At 47.1% G+C, this 17,320-nt stretch overlaps 1 protein-coding gene across 4 annotated transcripts in view; it reads right to left on the bottom strand.

Moving 5' to 3' along the window:
- TCOF1 (treacle ribosome biogenesis factor 1) overlaps positions 1 to 17,320 on the bottom strand; it is a 72,120-nt gene that overhangs the window by 21,831 nt on the left and 32,969 nt on the right. For 3 of the 4 annotated variants that reach the window (XM_063120866.1, XM_063120861.1, XM_063120865.1), the window contains exons 9-13: positions 15,295 to 15,475; positions 12,403 to 12,548; positions 8,083 to 8,310; positions 5,768 to 6,056; positions 4,536 to 4,621 (exon numbers count right to left, since the gene is read on the bottom strand). In XM_063120866.1, coding sequence (XP_062976936.1) covers positions 4,536 to 4,621; positions 5,768 to 6,056; positions 8,083 to 8,310; positions 12,403 to 12,548; positions 15,295 to 15,475 — 930 coding nt within the window. The remainder of the gene's footprint in view (positions 1 to 4,535; positions 4,622 to 5,767; positions 6,057 to 8,082; positions 8,311 to 12,402; positions 12,549 to 15,294; positions 15,476 to 17,320) is intronic. The other variant, XM_063120862.1, reaches the window with a different exon arrangement.

The following is a 17,320-nucleotide window of genomic DNA, read 5'->3' as shown; positions in this document are numbered from 1 at the left end:
GCTTAATGTGTCTGCCAGGTCGTTGTTTGATCCTGCGATATGAAGAGCGGTAAGGCGAATACCTCGAGGGATCGTCCATTCGAGGAGGCGGAGAGTGAGGTTGACGAGGTTGGGAGAGCGAGTGCCTCCTTCCTTGTTGATATGCCAGAGAACTGTAGTGTTGTCTGTAACAATCTGAACATGTTGGTGAGATAGATGGTTCTCGAAGGCCAGTAAGGCCTTTTTTGACGGCTTGAAGTTCGAGGAAATTGATGTGTTGTTTTGAGTCTTGTGAGGACCAGCGGCCTTGGATTTGAAGATTGCCGCAGTGGGCTCCCCAACCTATGGTGGAGGCATCGGTTGTGAGGACTCTCGAAGGCGGTGGCTGCTGGAAAGGAATGCCCTTTAGGAGGTGGTTTATGATGGTCCACCAGCGTAGGGAGCGAACGATGTCGTGAGGGACAGTGAGAAATACACGTCTTGCATCGCAGTCTTTGTTGTAGTGAAGAATGAACCATAGTTGTAGTGGTCTCATATGGAATCTGGCCCATTCGACTACGGCTACAGTGGAAGCCATGTGGCCTAAAAGTTGTTGAATGGCATGGGCAGAGGAGCGTGGAGCGGACATCACGTGAAGTGCTTTGTGCGTGAGGAGGCGCGCTCGGTCTCGAGGGAGATATGCTCTGGCCGTAGGTGCGTGGAGATAGGCTCCTATGAACTGTACCGATTGGGTTGGTTGTAGAACCGACTTTTCTTGGTTGATACAGAGACCCAGGTTGTTGAGGAGGGTGAGAGTGTATGATATGCTGTTGTGGAGGTCGGTTTTGGAGTCCGATACGATCAACCAATCGTCGAGGTAAGGGTATACCTCGATGCCTTGTAGACGGAGGTGTGCACATACTACGGCCATGCATTTGGTAAAAACTCTCGGGGCTGTCGATAGGCCGAACGGGAGCACCCGAAATTGGTAGACGTTGTCTCCTATGCTGAAACGTAGAAAGTGGCGGAAGGATTTGTTGATGGCAATATGAAAGTATGCATCTTTGAGGTCTATTACTGCAAACCAAGCGGTTTTTCTTAGAAGTGGGAGGATGGATTGCAGGGTGATCATTTTGAATTTCTTGGGACGAATGAATTTGTTGATGCCTCTTAAATCCAAAATGGGTCGAAGACCCCCATCCCTTTTGGGTACTGTGAAGTACCGAGAGAAGAATCCGTTTGCGCGAAGGTGGTGAGGGACTTTTTCGATTGCACCTTTGTGTAGTAGAGTGCGGGTCTCTTCTAACAGTGGTTGTGATGGAGTGGTGCGTTTTACGATGCCGATTGGTGGGATGGAGTCGAATTCTATGCGGTATCCTGTAAGGATGATGTTTAAGACCCATGAATCTGAAGTAATGTTTTCCCATGTATGGAAGTAAGAGGCAAGGCGATCTTGGAAGTTGTGAGATTGGGGAGGCATGGCGTCAAAGGCGACGTTTGGTGAAGGTATCCGTTTTCTTTTGGGTACGGAATTTGGATGATGAGTTGGCTGGTTTCTTTTGAAACTGTTGAGAAGGTTGAGACCTTGGTAGTCTGTCAAAGGTAGGTCTTTGGGTGTATTGTTGTTGAGGTCGAAGCCAGCGTCTTGGTCTTTGAGGCTGGTGTTGCTGTTGAGAAGGGGTTAAGCCCATTCTTTTTGCGGTGTTACGTGCTTTTTGAACAGTATCGAGTTGTTCATCGGTTTTGGAGTTGAAGAGTCCCTCGGCATCGAAGGGGAGATCTTCGATGCGGGAGCGAGTCTCTGGAGTAAGAGTGGCTGAACGAAGCCATGCGTGGCGGCGTAAAGCAATAGAGCCAGTCATTAGTTTAGAGTAACAGTCTGCCTGGTGTCGAGTGGAGTTGGTCTGGAGTTTAGATAATCGGGACGCTTGGGCATGGAATGCGCGGGCGAGTTCTCGTTGGTCTTCAGGTAAGTAATCGCAAAGCGATCCGATTTTATCCCACAAGAATAGTTGATAGCGGGACATCAATGCTTGGTAGTTGGTAACTCTGAGACCAAGAGCTGCTGCTGAGTAAGCGCGACGTCCCATGAAGTCTAAGCGTCGTCCCTCCTTGTCTACTGGGGCAGTATGTGTCTTTTGGGATCTAGAGTGGGAGGATTCCACAATGATAGAGTTTGGTTTTGGATGGGAGAATAAAAATTCCACATCTTTGGTTTGGACTTTATACATAGACTCTAACTTACGTGATGTAGGAGTCATTGTTGAAGGCGAGGTCCAGGTTTGCTTTATTGTTTGAAGTAAGATGGGTGAGAAAGGAATCTCCACTGGGGTTGCTGATTCCGGGTATATTGCATCGAAAAATGGGTCCTGAATTTGTTCTTGCTGCTGTTGAGCGTCGACTCCTAATGCTGTAGCCATGTGGAGGATTTGTTCAGCGAAAGACCCCATTTCTTCTGATGGAGATGGGTGGTCTTTGGTTCCCACTGCGTCGTCTGGTGATGGCATCGACGGGGGGGAAGTGGATGCTGAGGAGGCATCGGAGTCATAGTCCTCAATAGGAGGTTGAAGTATGGGTCTTGGTGTTGTAGTCGCCGGAAGCAGAGGAAGCCGTTGGGAGGAAACCAATAGCGAGGTTGAGCGTGGCGGAACAGGGGGAAGTTGTGCCTCCTGTTCTACTTCTTGAACGTAGCGTTGTTGATGGTGTGTATCCGGGTATGGATCACGGTATCTTTCTCTCCTATAGTGGGGAGAGTAGTCCCGGTGTGTGTAGTAGTAATCGGAGTATCTATCCCAATCGTGAGGGGATCTGGATCGGCTGCGGTGCGATGCACGGTAGTACCGGTTGTAATGCTCCCTGTAATGTGGCGGGGAGTGTTGGTGAGATGTCGATCTAGGAGAGTATCGATCATGATAGTACCAGTCATGGTTCCGCTGTACGGGTACGAGGTCATCTGAGCGAGGTGGTTCTCTGTTAGAGGGATGTCGAGTTGGTGAACGTTGGTGCCCATGGTGTCGAGAAGGCGGTATTGCCTCTGCTCGAGTGTCCTGTTGAAAGACAGGAGATGGCGGAGAGGGTTCTGCCGGGGACAGAGGTTCCCTTATCTCGCCTTCAGACGTGGTAGAGAGAAGTTCAATGGTCGGGCGTTTGGCCAGGTTTGAACTCTCTGCCGTTGGTGGTAATTGAGACACGGCTACCAGTCTGCGTGATTGTGATGATTTCTTTTGTTTCTTTGGGTGAGGCTCTGGCGGGGATTTGGCTTTCTTTGCTTTCTTGGAGAGTTTCTTTGCTGTCGATACCGTAAGAGTTCGCGAAGTCGAAGGTGGCGGTGGAATTGTTGTCGGTATCGATGTGACGGTCGATGTCGAAGCTTTCGGTATCGAGGTCGTAGGGGACGCCATGTTTACGGGTTGGAGAGTTTGTTTCCAAAGTTGTGCTTTTAAGCGGTCTGAGCGGTGGCGTCTAGTTTGCTTAGAAAAAGCCTGGCAGTGGTGGCAAGTTTCTACTATGTGCGTTTCTCCAAGACAAAGGAGACAAAGAGAGTGCCCGTCTGCTGCTGGTAGCTTACTGCTACAACGGACGCATTTTCGAAAAGGGGCCTTAAGGGCCATACAAAGTAGAAGTTAGTAGTAGGATAGAAAAGAGAATAACTTTTTTTTTTTTTTTTTTTTTTTTTAGGAGGAAAAAAGGGTGCGAGGAGATTGGAGAAGAATTAAGTAAGAAAGAAAAGAGAATGGAAGAAAAAAACTCAGCTACTGCAAGAAGAAGCGAGGAGGAACCTTTCGACGAGGCGCTAGGTAAGGCGGTCGCAAAGGAACTGAGGGTAAGGCGGGAACGCGCGGGACATGCGCAATGGATGGTGGGGGAGGGGTTCCCGCCTAAATAACGTTTTTTCTCAGCTACAAACCTTTCCGAGGTACAGGCTCGGCGCAAGCGCAGAGCCCATAGTGTGATGCACAGAGACCACGAAGAAGAATCACCTTTACTAGAGCCCAAACACTTCATGACGAACTCCATAGCAGCCTCCTCTTAGGGAGCTCAGACAGAGCTATGGCGCCTCCAGTCAGGATTCACGGTTGACCTGTGAACTGACCCCCAGCTCCAAGTCTAACATACTAACCAGGCAAAAGACCCAGGCTCTATGTAGGAACCCTGTGGCTCTTGGACTAATTAAAAAAGCCATTTGCGAGCAATCACTTCACTTCGCTGGCAATAGTGATCTGTCCTTCCACAAGCAACCTGCTGGGTGGGGAGGAGGAGGAGAGAGTAGAGCTGGCCCTGCCCACTCCTGGCAAGTGGCCCCTGACAGAAGCCTTCTGAGGGAACGTGGTCCTCAACAGAAATAAGAGGTTCCCCACCCCTGTTCTATGCTGTTAACAGCAGGCCAAATAAGTAGCCAGCATTATTTCTGTAGAGACAGCATTGTGCTACTACCATCCACCTTAAAAAGAATCTTGGTGCAAACAAATAGTATTGAGGAAAGGACAAACAGCCAAGGCAGGGTAAAGGAACCCGTGCCAACGCTTTGCAGCTCTCTTCTCTTCTCAGCACCTGGAATGTAAATAAGGAAGCCGTACCTGAGAGGTCTCCTGGTCTTCATCACTGGACTCTTCAGATGAGCTCTCTGGTTCTTTTATCACTCCTGATTTCTGTGTTGTGCCTGCTAAGAGAGAGAAAAGACGTCCCCTGGGATCCTTTTTATCTATTGCAAAGCTGCTATGGCATAAAGAGAAAGCGAACTGGGAAAATCGAGTAAAACCAAGGGCCACGGTGAACTCTTCATACACCATGCCCCCCTCCCCTTGTCAAACCTTGCCAAGTTACTAGTCAAGAAGGGCTCGCGGCTTTCTAATTTGATGGCAACTGCAAAGGTTGCGATTGCTGTGTTATATAATTCTATCACTTTCTTTTTTTTGCAAAGCAGGGAAGGACAAGGAGGGAACCCTTGGGGCAACAGCTGTTGTCCCAAGGAGTAATGAAGAAGCAGACTACAGTCAAGACCTCCTGAAATCACCACAGGCAGCCACATGGCCCCAGAAGTGTTCTGATTGTCCCAATCAGTGGTTATAGCTAAATTCTAGTGCCCACAGCCATAGGAATGATGCCAAATTCTGCAGATCTTACAAGTCTAGATCTAGCCCCTAAATAAGTTTTAGCACATTGAAGTTTCCTCTGAAGGCAACATTGCACCCATTTTAAAAACAAGAAAACCTTGTTGTGAGACGTGGGGGAAGAAGAGTGAGTTAGTCATGAAGTTCTTCTCTGGTGCCCTCATAACACCTCCCTCACAAGGCAAAACGAAGGTACAACCAAGGAATTTCTTTCACTGAGATGCTGTATATCAAGAGTGCATTTAACAAGCAACAGCCACCAGGGGCAGTGCGGAATTAAAGAGGTTAACCTGAGCCAAGTTTCTACCCTATCACCTGTTTTCAATGCCAGTGCTCCCGACTTAGGAATCATGAAGTGTGCACCTACGCATGTACAGAATGCCTATCCCTCCCTGCCTACACCTAAATATCCAAGACTGGGAGCGGGGTGGGGTGGGGAGAGGCACTTTCAGGGAACACCATCTGGCTCTGAGAAGACTTGAGCCTCAGCAACCTGCTTTTGAGAAGGTAAATAGCTTCTGCAACATGCCGTGAGCGAGCCACAGCCCTTCTCCACTTCAGAAAGCAGCTCTGGTTGTGCGGGTAGCGTCACCTTGTGAACACATCAAGCTGCAGTTTTAATACACGCTTTGCACTGGGCTTGCCAGGTTGCAAATATTACTGAAAAGTTCCCCAAGGCCAACCCTCGTCTCTCTTACCAGGCTGTGGAATCTGTTTGGCTACTGTCAACGCTGCTGCCTTCTCCTCCTCGCTGTCTGATGAACTGCTGCTTCCCGAATCCTCCTTCTGTGTGAAAATCCCAGTGGGTTTAGCCGGCAGGGCGTGGGCCTGGCTTAGCCTGGCCTTTTTGGAGGGGCTCGGCTCCACTTTCCCTGCAGCAGGACCTTGGCACTTGTTGGAAATGGAGTCTGCCGAACCAGAGCTGGCCTTTCCGGAAGAAATGGCTCCTTTACCTGCCATCTGCTTAAAAAAGGGGTGAATAGGGGGCTGTGGGAGAAGAGTAAGAAAGTAGAGGGGCACATTAAAGCAGCGGAGGAAAGTCTCACAGCCAACCATTCTTAGAAATAACAGATGTTCTTCTGGCTAAGGAAACAGTATCAAAAGTGCACGTATACACAACGCGAATCCTCAATGCGCCTCAGTTCCCCATCGCCACCTGTTTCCCAGGAACTCAATAAAGAAACTCAGCTGGTTTAAATAATTATTAAATAATAATTATATAATCCAGCTGAGTTTCCTACAGAGTTCCTGTCCTCATTAGGAGGTATATAACATCTTTACTAAGGGCCTGTTGCAGCAAATGGTTAGTGAGTGTGTTTAAACCGTGGTTATGTAGTCGCCATGGTTAGGAATGGTTCATACTGGTGCTTACTGTCAAAGCCCCCAACCTGGGTTTGGAGGTGGGTCAACCAGTTCTGGATGGGGTTACACTCCCCCTGTGTTCGCAGCTTGGGGGTGCTCCTGGATCCGTTGCTCCAAATGACAGCTCAGATAGATGCGACGGCCAGGAGTGCCTACTATCAGCTTCGGCTGATACGCCAGCTGAGCCCCTTCCTAAAGTCGGAAGACCTAAAAACTTCGAGGCTCGACTTCTTCAATGCGCTCTACATAAGGCTACCTCTGTGCCTAGTCCAGAAACTTCAACTAGTGCAAAATATGGCAGCCAGGTTGGTCACCAGTACATCTAGGGGTGACCATATTACACCAGCTTTAAAACCACTACACTGGCTGCCATTAGTTTCTAGGCGAAGTATAAAGTGTTGGTTATTACCTTTAAAGCCCTACATGGTTTGGGTCCAGGTTACATACAGGATCGCCTTCTCCTGTACAATCGGCCCTGCACACTCAGAAGAACTTACTTCAGTCAGCAAAAACTAGATTAACAACTGTTACCCAGAGGACCTTTTCTTCTGCTACTCCCAGATTGTGGAATAGCCTGCCGGGAGAGATTCGTCAACTTAAGAGTCTTCTGGAATTTAAGAAAGCCATAAAGACTGATCTCTTCTGGCAGGCCTACCCAGTTGAATTTTAAGATGCCTTTTAATAATGTGCTGCTTTTAAATAATTTTATATGTTTTTAATTAATTATATGTATTTTATGGTGTTTTGGATTTGTGTTGTACCCCACCTCGATCCAGAGGGAAAGGTGGGTAAGAAAACAACAACAACCATTATAATAATTCGACACGTCAAGTCAGGTTGGTTTTTTAACTGTTTGCAATCTGCTCAGAGAACATTTGTTATTGGGTGGATTAAAAGTAAATAAATAAAGGAGCAATCCTATGGTCAGACAGTTCTTAGGGCTCCATAGGATACTTCAGATTCCTGGATCCGAGGTTGGAGGCAGCACCTTGACTCTGGATCCAGGCATCTGCACTCTGACCCCTTTCAGCTGGCGCAGGAAGAACTGTGCTGGCTGCCTCTCCGAAGCTGGGAACTCGGCCTTGGAGAGGGGGTAAAAGGGATGTTCCAGTGGGAGGGGAGGGAACTGGGGAGGCCAGGATGCGGACTATTCCCAGGCCTCTCCAGCTTCCTTCTCTTCCCCCTCTGGAACGCTCCATCCAGTTGGGGGGGGGGAAACCCCATCTAACGCTCCATCCAGTTTGGGGGAAAAAAACCCCATCTAGCAAAAACGCAGAGCGGGAGGAACGGTGGAGATGGAGATCCCCTCTGCCGCTCTTCCCGCTCTACACGGGATGCCCATTAGCTTCCATGTTTGGAGGCTTACGAGCATTGAGGGTGAAAGATACAGGATTGCGCCCTAAGTTTGGGAAATCAAGGGGGCAGGGAATGAGTATATATGACACCTGTACTGTCTGCGCCAGGCAAGACTACAGCTGCTAAGCACCATGTAGACTGGTGGGGCCATGTCAATATCGTCACTCCTCCAAGACTCGAAAAAGAAGCCGCTGGCCCAGATGGCTCCACATTTTGAAATTTAAGCCACTGTTAGAATGGCCTGGCAATGATCTTGCCCTCTGCTTCTGTGCTACTGAACCGGCCCTCCTTGTACCTGCTTCGCTGTCTTCCCAGGACCCTCTCCCTCCGAAGAATCAGAGCTGTCCGTCTCCGAGCTCTCCGAGGCCTTCCGAACAGAAGCAGCGGCTGACTTTGCCGGGCTCACTGTCCCTTTTCCTGCCGACGGAGTGCTGCCTGCTCTGCCTGACGTGGCACCGGTACTCTTTGCCATCGGGGTTTTCACGGGGGCGGGCGCAGGTTTCTGTGTCACCTGAGCTGGTTTCTAGGAAAGGAAGATTATTACATCGTGATAAGAATAGAGGCTCTAATGCATAGAAAAACACAAGAGGAGAAGAAGACAACAAGCACTCTTCTGATTCAAGGAAATTAAATCAGCAATGCAAATTGAAGGAATCTTTACTACCACATCCATCGCTAGTTGCATATTCACAACTAGTTCTAATACTAGCATACAAAGCCCTAAACAACTTGGGACCAGGATACCCGAGAGAGCACCTTCTCCCCTATCAACCTGCCTGGCCACTAAGGTCATCTGAGGGCATGTTCCTTGTGGTTCCACATGGACCTACAGTCTGAATGGAGCCCCTTAGGAGAAGAGCCTTCAGTGTGGTGGCCCCCTTCCTTAGGCGGTCAGGCAGGCGCCAATGTTGTATCGTTTACGGTGCCTCCTGAAAGCATTATTAGTCCAAGAAGCTTTCCCTGAATGATGGCTGTGGTTTTATCTGAGCCTTTTTCCTTAAAATGTACTTTGTTTCTTAAAAGGGGCTCTTCCCATCTTAGCTCACCTAGTGACAGCCAGGAGGGGAGTTGCTATGGGGGATGAAGGTGGCCTTTCTTGGCTTATGGCCCTGTCTTGGCCTCTGTCTGTGGAGCTGTTTAAGGTGACATGGGGCTAGGGTTGGGATCCCACTAAGAGAAAGTGGAGTCTCATCCAGTACAAGAGTGGGGTTTTTAATTGGGCAGTTTGAGTTTTGTGTAAAGGCAAGGCTGGTAGTGACCAGAAAGGAAGAACCTCAGTGGTGGTACCCCATGTTGGGAATTCTGTCCTCAAGAAAGTCTACCTGGCAACAACATTTTCGGTGCCAGGCAAATATATTCTTTTTCTTCCATCTTTAGCCATGTTTGGCTGGAGGCAGCTGCCGGTCAGGGTGGTTCAGTTTTGAAAGCTTTTTCCCTTTGTCTTTTGCTGCTAGTTTGATTTGGATTGCACCACATGAGAGCAAAAAACTGGTACTGAGAACAGAATACAGTACTCGGAGGAATTCTCAGCTGTCACTTTTTCCCCTTTAAAAAAAGCAAGTTTCACTCCCCTATGACTGTAAAGATAGGCTTCTAAGAGAGAGAGAGAGAGAGTGGGGGGGGGGGGAGAAAAAATGAGGACATGCACAAAGAAATATACGATGTGTCTGGAGGAATCTCAGCATCTGCGCAGAGCTGCTCCGCTCCAAGATCAATTGAGGAAAGAGAAGAACCCAAACAGGATTTCCAGGTAACCAAAAGGTGGGAGTTGAGTGCCTAAATCTATGCATGCTAGATTCAGCTGTTTCTGGAACCAGAGCAGACACAGCCCCACACAAATGTTTCTGGCTCTCCACATCTCTTCTTCCTTGCTGAAGCATTCCAAATTCAGAGATTAAAATCCTCCAATCAGAATTATGGAAGCTAAAATTTAGCTAAATTTATGTAGCTAAAAGTGGGCTAGATGGAACAACTATTAGGTGGATTCACAGTTGGCTACAGAATCAGACTCAAAGAGTACTTATCAATGGAACCTTCTCAATCTGGGGAGAGGCAACGAGTGGGGTACCGCAGGGCTCAGTCCTGGGCCCAGTGCTCTTCAAGATTTTTATTAATGAATTGGACGAGGAGGTGCAGGGAACGCTTATCAAATTTGCAGATGACACAAAATTGGGTGGGATAGCTAATACCCTGGAAGACAGAAACAAACTTCAAAGTGATCTTGATAGGCTGGAGTGCTGGGCTGAAAACAACAGAATGAAATTTAATAGGGATAAATGCCAAGTTCTACATTTAGGAAATAGAAACCAAAGGCACAGTTACAAGATGGGGGATACTTGGCTCAGCAATACTACAAACAAGAAGGATCTTGGAATTGTTGTAGATCGCAAGCTGAATATGAGCCAACAGTGTGATATGGCTGCAAGAAAGGCAAATGTTATTTTGGGCTGCATTAATAGAAGTATAGCTTCCAAATCACGTGAGGTACTGGTTCCTCTCTATTCGGCCCTGGTTAGGCCTCATCTAGAGTATTGCATCCAGTTCTGGGCTCCACAATTCAAGAAGGATGCAGACAAGCTGGAGCGTGTTCAGAGGAGGGCAACCAGGATGATCAGGGGTCTGGAAACAAAGCCCTATGAAGAGAGACTGAAAGAACTGGGCATGTTTAGCCTGGAGAAGAGAAAATTGAGGGGAGACATGGTAGCACTCTTCAAATACTTAAAAGGTTGTCACTCAGAGGGCCAGGATCTCTTCTCGATCCTCCCAGAGTGCAGGACAAGGAATAATGGGCTCAAGTTAAAGGAAGCCAGATTCCAGCTGGACATCAGGAAAAACTTCCTGACAGAGCAGTATGGCAATGGAATCAGTTGCCTGGTGAGGTTGTGGGCTCTCCCACAATAGAGGCCTTCAAGAGGCAGCTGGACAACCATCTGTCAGGGATACTTTAGGGTGGATTCCAGCATTGAGCAGGGGGTTGGACTCGATGGCCTTGTAGGCCCCTTCCAACTCTGCTATTCTATGATTCTATGAAGTAAATTTATGTGGAGGGACATGATTCACATAATATGTTTCAGGCAGATAATTTTCTGCTCTGAGAGAGAGAGAGAGAGCGAGAGCGAGAGCGAGGAGTCTCTCAAGCTTCAATTGTGTACCTACTTACCTGGGGGTAAGTCCCACTGAACCCAGTGGCACTTACTTCTGAGTAGGTATGTATAGGGTTGCATCATCACTCATACATCTCACCCTTTAAAGAGTGTTCAGAATCAGTAACATTTAATCAGTACCTCCACTGACAAGACCAACTGACCAACTACTTCCCCCAAATGGCAGAATGGTGTGTGTGTGAGGGGGGGGGGGAGGGGGAGGAAAGTGGAGGCACTTTCACTTGAAGTCCAATACCCACTTACCTGTGGATAAGTCCCACTGAACTCAGTGGGGCTTACTTCAGAGAAGGCATGCAGAGGATTGCACTGTAAAAAGAATACTGTCTTGAACAGATGCTATGGAGGAAAAGGGTTTTCTGGTAATCCTGCATGTAAGATTCAAGCCCTCCTATTTTTTTAGTTTTAGACAAGCTATCTGCTTCTCCTGCCCTGCACCACAGCCTGGAGGAGTTTTTTTGGTGGTCTCTCATATGTTTTTCATATACTTACATCTGGCAAAATAATATAAAGTACATTTTATGTATGCACACATACATATGTGTATGTATAATTCAGCTGTAGTTTATAAGCTGTGTTTATATTAACAAAAACGATCTTTTCTAAAAAGATTTCTAATGAAGTCTGAGTTTCAAATTTGACAGCTACACAAAACAAAAAGTACTGAGTTATCCACCATACGGAACTGTCCGGGCAACTCCAGCATTGGTTCTATCGGATCTCTTTCTCTTTGAGACTTGCGAGGAGCAGCATGTCTGAGCAAGGATGCAGCTGAAAAACCATGCTGGGAAGCACATCCGTCAATTCTAGAATCTCAGCTGTGGACTAGGGATGGCAGGCAGGGAGGAAGAGAAGGGAGAATGAGGCTACTCAACGAAGCCGTCCAACCACCTGTGAGCACTAGGTAGAGGTCCTTGTGATTTCAATGCCACACAGGTATTTGTGACCCATCACAGCCTCCACTGACATACTCATTATTCATCTGGGCTGATCAGCACAGCAATTAATTTTGTCAACGCCACAAATTCTCCAATGGGCCTGTTGAGAAGACACATTAAACCCTGCTGGTTAAGGCTTTTTGTTAAGCGCCAGGGTTTAAGGTGTCTTGTGCAATGCATTTTGCTAAACCCTGCTCATTCATTAACCACAGCTGGACCATCTGCAGCAGGGTTAGAGGCTCTAACCATGGCTTAAAGTGTTGTGTGTGACAGCACGTTTTGAGGTTAGTGCTAACCCCGGAGAACCACAGTTTCACTAACCACAGAGCCTGAAGTGTCGTCTGAACAGGCCCAATATGTAAAAAAAAAAAAAAAAAAAGGTTCAGCATGCATGTTCTCAACCACATGCTTTGAGCTTTGTAAAAGTGGGTTACTGTGGACTTAGGATCAACGTGCTGAGCACATCTACAGTTGTACGGATACATCTTCCCACCCTGTGGTTCTCTCCTCAGTTACCTGAGTGAACACCTTGTCTTCCTCCGAGTCAGACTCTTCGCTAGAATCCTGGCTGCTGTCTTCGCTTGCCTGGGCCTTTGGAAGTGATCCTGCTGGGGGCTGGAGCTTTGTGGCATGTGCTGGCTGAGCTACAACATTTGCCTTGGCTGCAGAAGGAAATTGTGAGAGGCAAGACAACAAGTCAATAGACTAAAACTACTCATATGCTCAGCACCCATGGCCCTAGCCATGTCTTCCTATCTTTGCAGTCCTTCAGAAGAGCCCCAGAGACACATTTATCCTCAGTGGTCTTCTCCTAGTTTTATAGGACTGCTTAATGGAAATTGTTTTAGAGCATTATTGGTTTTAATGTTCACATTTGACTTGTTTTAGACCCACTGTTTGTTTTTTATTAGCTATTAAGTTGCTGATTGGAAGTGTGTGTGAGGGTGGGCGGGCGCATGTGCTTATTGATATTTTGTAAGCTGGCTGGTGTGGGTTATTTTTTTCATCCTATAGGTGGCCTATACTATAAATAAGAGTAAGTATCTCAAAAAGGAAAACGGGTGGGCTGTGTGTGTCTGCACAGGCAGGCAAGACCCCCCACATGTCTCAGGAGCAGCCACTGTTCTCTTCAAGGATGGTCTGGTCAATACTTGCCTGCAATTTCCTGGTACTGGTTGAAGAAAAACAGGAAGGAAGGAAGCCATAATTAGCGGTTCCTCAGTCATGCTAGAATAACTGGACCCTGAACTGAGGAACAACTTTCCCTCAAACTTCAGAATGAATAAGCAAGACGTCAGTTGGAATCCAGTTTACAGCAGTGAAGTCTAGACCTTATTAGCAACTACCTGCTGATGACAGACAAACTGATGGCTGATATTTTCCTCACAATGAAGTCTGCCAAACCTACAACAGGGAAGACCTTGTGAGTTGCAAGCCTTTAAATAAGCGAATCCACTACACTGGGGTTATGAAGAGAATTCACTGCAGGAAGATTCCTCTTGGTTTAGCACTAGCCTAACCTATGGATAAAATGGAGAGGAGGAGGAAGGATCATGTATGCTGCCTTGGGCTCCTTGGAGGAAAGGCGGAAATAAACATAATGAATAAATAGTCATACATCTCTCTCTCCACTCTCCCCACATTCTAACCTCACTCTCTCTGCCTCTGTAAAGAAAATTGGGTTACCCTCAAAGTATACCACCCTGAGCTCTGTGGCACAATTTTATTTTATTAATTTATTAAATTTGTATCCTGCCTTTCCATCAAATATTGGTATAAGGCCAACCAGTAAGCAGGCCCTAATCATGGTCATTTATCACAATTCAGAGTCTATAGGAACACAAGAAGCTCCCTTATACCGAGTCAGACCTTTGGTCCAGCTGGCCCACTATTGTTGACAGTGACTGGCAGCAGCTTTCCAGGTTTTAGGAAGGAATTTTTTCAGCCTTATCTGAAGATGCCAGGGATTGAATCTGGGACCGGTTGATGTGACATGACTATAATACCAACAGTAGTATTATAAGATGCAACAAAAACAGCAGAAGGAAATTCCACCACAGAATAGCTGGAACAAAAGACCTACATTTACTATGTTAGCAGAAGTTCAATGGCTCGTCTAGATACTGGATTTAAAATGGGGGCGCGGTCACTTAGCCTTGCCCCCAAAATGTAGGACAGGGAATCAGAGCAGAGTGAGCCCTGACAGGAGCAAGGCAAGCCAGTTTTGCTGGTGGTCAGCACCTTACAGCCCTCAGCTGGGATAATGATAAGGACATTCAAAACACAGGAAGTATGGAAGATTCCAGTTAAAAATTGGAATCTGCCATTCTTGAAGAGCCAGTGGGTGTAGTGGTTAGAATGTTGGACTAGGAGTTGGGAGATCCGGCTTCTAATCCCCACTCGGCCATGGAAGCTCCCTGAGTAACTCTGGGGCAATCAAAGACTCACAGCCCAATCCACCTCACAGGGTTGTTGTTGCTGTGAGGATAAAATGGAGAGGAGGAGGAGGATTATGTACGCTGCCTTGGGCTCCTTGGAGGAAAAAAAGGCAGGATGTAAATGCAATAAATTAATATATAAAAACTAAAAGCCTTAACCTAACAACAGCAAAATGCAAGTCCTTTGGAGAGGGCACAGTATTTGTCAGTTAACATACTGACAAATGAAGAGGCAGCCCAACTTGGCTGGGACTTGCAGGAGCCAACACCTACAAGCCCCAGCTGAGTCCCTTTCTCTTCACAGCGAAAGGCATGGAGCTCCGTGCCTCCCTCTGCATGGAGATTAAAAAGTCAGCAGGGCAGATGACAACATGTGAAGGAGGGCTTTGGGGGTGAGGCCCCTCCCTTTGACGTCATCCAGGTCAGTCTGCCCGGCTAATCTGGCCCCTGGACCAAAAATAGTTATCCTCCCTTGAATCAGAGGGATTCATATAAAATCCGCCCATTTCACAGAACACGGCACAGCACATTCCAGACCACGTTTAACCCTGTTAACAATGAGTTAACAGGTTCAGTAAGTAGAAAGCAGTTTGTTATGTTTGTTTTCCTCAGCCTCCAAAAGAGCTCATTGCTTAGAAGCGGGCCTGGGCTCAGCAATACTACAAGGAATTGGAAACAGAGAGCACCCCGTTCCCCCCTTGAAAGAACAGTTCCGTAGCCAATTTGGAAGGATGTTCTGACACAAAACAGAATACAGAATCACAAACACTGACAAGTCTCTCACGTCGGTTGTGGAGTAATTGGCATCCGCCTCCATGTTTTGGCATTTGAGTGCGCTTTGTGGGCATCCTCGGGGAGTTTGTTTGTAAGTCATGGGTCCCTGCCGCTGCAGGCTGCTCAAGCGAAGACACTCACAGGGAAGCTGAAAACAAAAGGCCTGAGCACCAATGAAACCCCGGAGGCGTCTTACCGGATGGAGGGGGCAGTTTGGGTGCTGCTGGAACAGGTTCATCCTCACTGTCAGATGAGCTGCTGCTCTCGCTCGCTGCTTCCTTCCCTTTCAAAGCACTTGACGCAGCTTTCACGACGGCTCCTGGTTTGTCAGCCCAATTCTGTTTAGCTCCAGGGGGAGGCTGAGGGCTTTGCAAGTTCTGCGCCACAGGAAAAAACAACAACGCACCACCAGTCAATGATCTGTTGTCATCGTTGAAGGCTCCAGTTGAGCCTCCCCGGTTCCTTATGCACTTCCCACCCCACACCTGTCATTCCTGACAGGATTTTTTTTTTAAAAAAAAAAAAGCACATTCCCAGCACAAGAAAGAATGTCAAGACTGAGCACCATGGCGTTTAAGTGGGATTGACATGAGGTGGCCATTTGCATTCCTTGAAACTAAGAATTTAGGATGGGATGTGAAGAAATATTCTTTTAGGCCAACACTTTGTATGAGGATGGCTGGGTGGGGGGGAAGCAGGCAGAGAAGAAGACTTTTTTTTTTAATGTAGTTTTTAAAAGACATTTACAGCAGTTGTCTCAAGAAATCATTGTTTTAAACCTCTGGTTTATGTTCCATTCACCTCCCACTTTAACATGTTCTATTTCTTCTCCTGCCATTTCCCCATTCTATCCTCACAAAAAGCATGTATTTGGGCTGAGAGTACAGGACTAAGCCATGGTCACCTATGGAGCTTCACGGAAGCAGCTCACGAAGGTCTTAGACTGGAACCTTCCCCACTCCTGTCTGGAGATGCCAGGGATTGAACCTGGAACCTTCTGCATGCAGAACATGGGCTCTAAGAACACTGTTGTAACCAGGATAAATTTAACAGCAAGTGCTTGGGCACCGCCCCCACCCCAGGAAGCAGCCTTCTTCTCACACCAAAAAGTAAACTGTGATTTGCCATAAGAACCAGGTTGAGTTATGACTGGGTTACTGTTCAGTTATCAGCACACAACTATGAAATTAGTTGGCCAAGCTATTTATATGAACCCCGCAGAACAGCCTTTCCTAGCCTGGAGCTCTCAAGATGTACTGGACTTCAGCTCCCATAATTCCAAACCCCCAAGCTAGAAGATGGCTGGTTGGGGACATCTGCCTTAGAACATGGCTTTGAGTAGTCACTCTGCATCCCAGAATGCTGTGCATTTGCTGATAAGCACAAGACATTTTCACTAATTTTTTTTATTTAGTTGTAGGTTTCATTGGTTTGAAACAGGATTCTGGCCAGCCCTCTTCTACACCTTCATTCTTCTGGAGTTTTTGAGTCTGGCAAGGGGAGAGAGAGGAGTATTTTCTCATATACTTTGGCTAGCCGCAAAACAGGAGAGATGGGAGACATGTGATACTACAGAAGACTCCCAGGTTTCCATCTCCTGGTATTCTGAAATGGTCATGACACCAACAGTTGTTTAGGTAGAGCAGCTAAGAACATAAGAAGAGTCATGCTAGATCAGACCAAGGGTCCATCTCATCCAGCATTCCACACTAAACAACCTGACCTTCCCTCAAAGGGAATTGTTAAAGCCTCTTGATAATATAGAGCCTATATACACCAGTTGCTGGTGAACATGGGTGGGTTCCTGGTTGACAGCTGGCTGGCCACTGTGTGAACACAGTGCTGGACTAGATGGACCCTTGGTCTGATCCAGCAGGGCTGTTATGTTCTTACCTTTCTGCACTTTTCCCAGCTTTTTTTTTTTTAGGTGTCGTGACCAGAACTGTACACAGTATTCGAAGTATGGCCACACCATAGGTCTGTATAAAGGCAGTATGATACTGGCATTTTTATTCTCTGTTCCTTTTCTAAAGATGCCTAATATGGAGCCACACACTAGGTTGACATTTTCATTGAGTTGTCCACCACAACCCCAAGATCTTTTTCTTGGTTGGACACCAGGTTACACTTGAAGTTGGGATTTTTTTGCCTCAACGTGCATCACTTACACTTGTTTACACTGAACTGCATTTGCTCTGTGGTAATACTGCATGGTACTGGAC

This window comes from Elgaria multicarinata, chromosome 3, assembly GCF_023053635.1.
Source record: "Elgaria multicarinata webbii isolate HBS135686 ecotype San Diego chromosome 3, rElgMul1.1.pri, whole genome shotgun sequence".
Taxonomy (NCBI): Eukaryota; Metazoa; Chordata; class Lepidosauria; order Squamata; family Anguidae; genus Elgaria; species Elgaria multicarinata.
This window is presented reverse-complemented; position numbering and strand designations above follow the sequence as displayed.